The 6,707-nt window shown below is 33.2% G+C and overlaps 1 protein-coding gene across 4 annotated transcripts; it reads left to right on the top strand.

The window, feature by feature from the left end:
• Nucleotides 1-237: 237 nt before the first annotated feature.
• LOC122021839 (grpE protein homolog 2, mitochondrial-like) lies at nt 238-5,442 on the top strand. Of its 4 annotated transcripts, none has more exons than XM_042580007.1 (5): nt 238-583; nt 1,964-2,106; nt 2,203-2,370; nt 4,129-4,257; nt 5,137-5,442. In XM_042580007.1, exons 2-5 carry the CDS (start codon nt 2,011-2,013, stop codon nt 5,227-5,229), a joined length of 486 nt encoding a protein of 161 aa, XP_042435941.1. In that variant the 5' UTR covers nt 238-583; nt 1,964-2,010; the 3' UTR covers nt 5,230-5,442. The 4 variants fall into 4 exon arrangements, with proteins under 4 accessions (XP_042435941.1, XP_042435940.1, XP_042435943.1 ...); XM_042580006.1 differs by having other exon boundaries at nt 238-1,770; XM_042580009.1 differs by lacking the exon at nt 5,137-5,442 and adding an exon at nt 4,472-4,705 and having other exon boundaries at nt 238-1,770.
• The last annotated feature ends 1,265 nt before the right edge of the window (nt 5,443-6,707 follow it).

Genomic DNA, 6,707 nt, shown 5'->3' with positions numbered 1-6,707 from the left:
TTAATTTTGAATTTATAAATGAGCAATGATATGTTCAAAGAAAAAATCTTAAAAAAAAACTCTAGGATAAACATATAAATTTATGGTCTATGATTTCACTTTTAGAAGTCCCATAAATTTATCTGTCTATCTTTAACTTTTGAGATTTTTTTCTTTAGCATATCATTTTTTTTTTTTATAAATATATAAATTTTTATATAGAAAAATAATCGTTATATAAGTGTTCGCCCATTCATAGTTTGGCCGTCTAAAAACCCTAAACGAGCGTCTCCTCGAATCCCTCGCTTGCTCTTTCTTGTCCTCTCGATCGAAGAGGATGGCTAGGGTTTTCTCTCGGATTACAAGTAAGGGAATTGCCAACCGCTTGCTCTCAGCCCCCTCTCGTCAGATGCCGGCCGGCAACGGCTTCCAATCCCTTGAGCCGCCCACTTTTGCGAGCACTTTGATCAGGGTTTTCTCTCAGATGGCAAGTAAGGGAATTGCCAACCGCTTGCTCTCGGCTCCATCTCGTCATATTCCGGCCGGAAACGGCTTCCAATCCTTCGAGCCGCCCACTTTCGCGAGCACTTTTCCAATCCTTCGAGTGCGATTGATTTTCAATTTTTTGTTTGTATTGGTTTTTAAATAGTAAATTAGTTCCTGTACATATTGTAGTCTATGTCTGTCTTTCTTCGATACTTGAGTGGTTTTAATTAGGTCCTTATTTTAACTCCTCAGATCACATGTAGCTATGTTCTCCTTACGTTCTCTTCTTGTGTTTATTCATTCGAATCTTTTTCTAACAACATGTATGTATTTAAATTTTGAATTTTCCTTCTTAGTTTAAGTTCCTCATATCTACATGTAGTTATCGTATGGACTAGGAGGCTAAGTATGATTATTTTGGGCCTATATTCAGTTTCATTTTTTCCCCTACACCATGATGCTTATCTTGGTCTGGATGTTTTTTGGATTTATGCCAGTTTATCATCAAGGATGATTAACTAAAACACTCTGAATCAGTACTGGATTTTAACACCAAGCTTGGAGCATGCCAACTTTGCTAGGAGCCCTCCCTTTTTGTACTTGTTTTATATCAACAATACTTAAAACCTTCTTCTGTACATTTATGATGGCTCCTCCTATTGTTATCCCTAATGTTCAGATGTTGCAAGTACTCAGGCATCAATTTGTTTTTGATCTGAACTCGTCACAATTATGATGCCACCCAGACTTCTTTCTTATTGGTAGAATGTTTTCCTTTTCTAAAAACTAGGTATTTCAATTGTGAGATATTGTAAAGGCATCAATTTATTTTTGTCTTGAACTTGGAACAATAATGATACCGCACCGACTTCTTTTTTAGCCAAGTTTTGACATTAGTGGTAGAGTGTTTTCCTTTCTTGAAATCAGATATTTCAATTGTGAGATACCATCTGTGTAATCAGCTCTAGAATAAATGGGTCTCATGGCTTGTTGTATGGTCGTGATGCTTTCAAGTACTTAGGTCATTTAAGGTTATTATTTGTGCTTATTATTGAGATTGTCATAGCATCTACTATCGTTTTTTCTCCAACCAGTGTTATAAGTTACCTTGCATGCATTCCTTTACTGATTTAAGTTGCAATGATATTCCAATGTTGAATCTTTCATCGCATGGATTTTTTATATTATTGGTAGGGCTCCACTTCTCACGTGCAGCACTCATTAAGACATCCATCTTTGTTATTACGTTTTGCGTTTACATCTTCCTCATCCCCTGATCCTGAAAAGAAGCTAAAACAATCTGATGTAAGTAGCACTGAGAATGACAACAATAGTGGTGATGCTATTAGTTCCGAGAAATCACATGATGCATATGTTAGTTTGGAATCTAAAGGCTCCAACCCTCTTTTTAATAAAAGAAAGTGTACAAAAAGAATTGAATTTTTTGATTCAGAGGAACATAAAGACTTGACGTTTGATGATCTAGTCAATCTTGTAGCCGAGAAGGAAGAGTTACTAAAATTGAAGCACAAGGAGATCGAAAAAATGCAAGATAAAGTTCTTCGTAGTTATGCTGAATTGGAAAATGTTATTGTCAGGACAAAGCGTGAGGCGGAAAGGTCAAAAAAGTTTGCAATACAGGTCTAACTTGCGTTTTTCCTTTTTGTTTACTTATTCTCTCTTGTTTTTTTTCAGTCAATTGTAGAAATATGTCTAATTTGGTGCAATAACGTGCAGAGTTTTGCTAAGGACCTGGTAGATGTGGCTGACAATCTTGGAAGAGCTTTATCGGTTGCCAAGGATAATTTCTCGGAGATAGACGAATCCAAAGACTCTATTGAAGCTGTTCCAGTTATAATGGCCTTGCTCGAGGGTGTTGAAATGACCAATAAACAACTTGCAGATGTAAATCTCATCTCTGAATTCTACTAACTCTTGTTCATATTTATTTGTTTTTATTTTATTTGTTACTTATAATGGATATCTGTGAGGGTTTGTGATTATATTAATTAATGGATCTGTTGAATTTTAAAACTTAAACATATATAATATGATGAAAAGACAGCCTTGTTCATGCAATTGATAAAACAATGTCATAGTATTACTATCTACTAAGAAAGTACAAAGGGCTTTTAGGGAATTGTATTTTGAGATATTTTGTTTGATACTCATGTATTGATGTGATGTGAGATGATTGTCATGCAGACATTTGGCATGACTAGGTTCCAAGAATTTGACTTTTTCTTTGTTATAATGGTAGTGCTGGGATGATATCTTCTTTAGAAGTTGCATTTGAAAGTGGTTATGTTGCAAAAATAGGTGTCCGTATTATTTGGCTGAAATTTGAATGTTTTGGGATTGTAAAATACTTCTGCTAGTAGATTTGTGGATTATTATGCTGAGATGAACGAATAGTTAGTTATGTCTAGGTTTCCTGCTTTTCAAAAAGAAAATATGGTGGAAAATTCATAACAATTCAATCATGGCACAAGACATGTAGTCAAATTTTTTGGTGAAATGCTCTTAAGATATATATATATATATATATATGTTCCTGACCAGCCTATCCTATTGAAACATTTCTCTTGAATTTGCTTTTAGATTCTTCTGCATAGAATAGTGTTTGGTTTCCTGTTCCTAATTGTCATGCTTAGGTTGTGGGTCACTTTAATGAACATTAAAAAAGGACAGTCCGGTGCAAGAAGCTCCCGCCATGCGGGGTCCCGGGAAAGGATCCATTGTACGCAGCCTTACCTTGCTTTTTGCAAGAGGCTGTTTTCAGGATTCGAACCCGTGACCTTTTGGTCACATGGAAACAACTTTACCGTTGCGCCAAGGCTCCCCTTCACTTTAATGAACATTGAACTAAAAAAAGTATATTCTAATTCCTTTTTTTGGTCATGCACTGCAAAAAAAGTTGACAAAAAATTGTCATTAAAACTTAATAATTTGTTATTTAAAATTTTGGTCACAATAATCTTGTCACTAGGTTCGTTGGCCTATGTTTGCTCTTAAAACTTTTTTTAATTGGATACGTCATTAATACTATCTACTTGTATATGTGTGTGTGTATAAAAGATCCTGATATCCAACGGTAGTTAGGTGTAAATCTATTGCTAAAATGAGAGAAATTATAAGTTAAAATGATACTAACAAATTAGGATGTCCAATTTATATTGTTTCTGATTCTATTAAAAATGGAATGTGCAAGAAGTAGAGGAAATTTACACTTACATATATAAGAATCTTCATTAATCTCTTAATAGTCTATATTCTAACAAATAAAGTATGATCTTTCAGCTAATTAAATGTCGCATCTTGCATAGAGTTTTATATGCTTGTTGGCGTTTCTATCAGGACATTTTTTTTACTTTTATATTTAACTTATTCATCTTTTTGAAGAAGTATATCTCTTCTTCTTGAGTTATATTATGGTGGTAAAATTTGATTATTGATATTTTAAAATTATTTATTTTAATTTTTTTCATGTCACCAATGGTCTAAGATTGAACATAGCGATTTCCATATATCTCTGTCTTTGAAAGTGTTTTTCTGGATGTAGCTATTTCTAATATGGTATTCATTTCCGTTGGCCCCTGCCATTTAGTTTCTTTGTATAGTAATGATTATTTGTTTACAAATGGAATGCTTTTGTGGAATTAGGTGTTCAGGAAATTTGGAGTGGAGAAGTTTGATCCTTTGAACGAACAGTTTGATCCACACAGGCATCATGCAGTTTTCCAGATACCAGATTCTTCCAAACTACCTGGCACAGTAGCTACTGTTTTGAAGGTAAGAATAGATTCATTTTCGTTCCCTATATTATAAATTGACACTAGACTCTGGAATTATCTGCTATGTAGAAATTACATTAATTGGATCTTGAACTTTCCTTATCTCATCTCTTAAACTATTTTTTGGTCTTTTGCATCCTCTTACACGGTAGTGTCTTTTTGTAGTTACTTATTATGCTAAACTTTAGCACAGTTTTCATTGCTTTATGTAGAACCGTCATACTTAATGGGTCAGATTATTAGTTGGGAAATGACATGGACGAAGAATTACTGTAGCAGATATGTGTATGTTAATAGTATTATTAAGGATCAACTAGCTATATCTGCAATAGTGTTTTCTATAGTTGATCAATAAGATTAGAATATTGTGAGGACTAATGCAGCCGCTCATTGTGTATACATGAATTCAAAAGTTTTAATTTATTATTTATTGTAATTGAGCACAATTATTTGTGTAATTTTGTTGTATCCTTCATCTCCTCGCTTCCGTGAACAAGGTTAACAATGAGGGGATGATATCTCCCCGTCATTTTCATTGTTCATGCTTATTTGTGCCTAGAATAAATTTATCTCGTAAATTAAAAGGCTGTCGCTTTAGAATCTTTTCCATAACATATTTTTTTTTTCTAAATTGAATCATACAACAATACATTCATTTTATGCTAAAATCTTCATGCATCAAATATTTTCTTCTTTATCATCTATTTTTATTTATATACAATAAAAATTTAGTTATAATAAATCTTTTAAAATATATATAAACACAGCTAAACCAATGTATGTTGTGGCTGTTTGTTATCATCCATTTTATTCAGCATTTGCACAAACTAGCAACATGAATACCTTCAACGGTCTCATTATTTTGTTTGTCTTGCAGCCTGGTTATATGTTACATGATTTTGTTATTCGTCCAGCTGAAGTTGGTGTAACTCGAGCTATAGATGAAACAAACCAAAATTTCAGCGAATGAAAATCAGCGTTCTGTTCCGATCAAATTTTTTTAAGAAGTTATCTTTATGGACTTCAGATCATTTTTTCATTTTTTTGCTTACCTTAAAATCGTAGTTGTTATTTTGTTCTTTTTGTCAATAGGATTATGTCCCTGCTGTATTTATTAATTTCAGTCCGGATGCAGTGGTTCATTTAACACAGTCAATTTAAGTTTTTGGGATACTGCATGCAACCTTTGCATTTTTCTATTTGTAGAAATATATTTCTTAGATGACTTTTCTAGTTAATAAGGTGAAGACCAGACAGGTCAAGAGGATTGATTACATGGAAATATGGCCAAGAAATCAAGAAGTAGCTAAAACCTATTATATAAGATTCACTACAGTTGTTGCCTGATGAAACACTCTTTTTTATCCAGCTTTCCTTTTTTTTTTCTATCTAGCGTGCTAATTATTCAAAGAATGATAATATTCATAATTATTCGCGCCTCTACAGTATCCACACCCACAATCGTTCGTTTGTCTCACAAACTCACAAATGGAGATAGGTTGTGCTAGTAACCTTGAGAATGGATTTCGGCCAAGAGAGGAGAAGAGCAAGGAGAATGAAGAATTAACCCAAAATAAAAGAAAAATATTTAAGTATTTTCATTCAATGAAAACATTTAATTAGCTTTAATAGTCTTAATGAGCATTTACATTCCATTAAGGATCACACACTTGTAACTCCTCATTTCAAATTCAATTTCAAAAATTGAATCAAATGAATCATTGAATTTTGAAATTCAATGAATATCCCATTAATCCTCACTTGAGTCTAACTCAAGTTTCCTCACTTGAGTCTAACTCAAGTTTAATTCACTTGAGTCTAACTTAAGTTTAATTCAATCGAGTCTTACTCAATTAATCTCATACAATTCAAATTCAATTAACCACATTTTATTAATTTGAATTGACTCCTTGATTCTAGTTTGAATTGGACTTAATCCAACAATTAGATCCAATTGAGTTTAACTCAATAAGTCCAATTTGGATAAGACTTAATCCAATGTTCATCATATAAACACATCTCTAAATTTACTTATTCTTTGTATGTGACCCAATAGGTTCTCGAAACGTTGGTAATGTACATAAATCAATATTTAGATACATAAGAATAAGTGGCATCTAGCAAGGCATCATTGCTACCCAAGTGACAAGAAAGTCGAGATCCGACCTAACCTGTATGTGGTTATTATCTTGTATAACTTGTTCCTCTATCCTTGATATCTAGATTGAGCAATGAGGCATAGATCGTGTTATCCTCTTATCAACCTTTGTGTTTCTTGATCTCTAAGTAGACACACTCAATCAAATAAGCTCAATATCTCATATTAACTCATTTGCGCATGACCATGCTTTTTTGTGTCCTACTAATCAAGGAGCCCACAGATATCGCTTCCGTCATATGGAAGGGATGGATCTCATCTACATCACTCATATCCTTCCGCATAATTCA

The sequence above is a fragment of the Zingiber officinale genome, chromosome 9A (assembly GCF_018446385.1).
Source record: "Zingiber officinale cultivar Zhangliang chromosome 9A, Zo_v1.1, whole genome shotgun sequence".
In the NCBI taxonomy this organism is placed as follows: Eukaryota; Viridiplantae; Streptophyta; class Magnoliopsida; order Zingiberales; family Zingiberaceae; genus Zingiber; species Zingiber officinale.
Note: the sequence above shows the minus strand (reverse complement) of the source record. Positions and strands in the feature narration are given on the sequence as shown.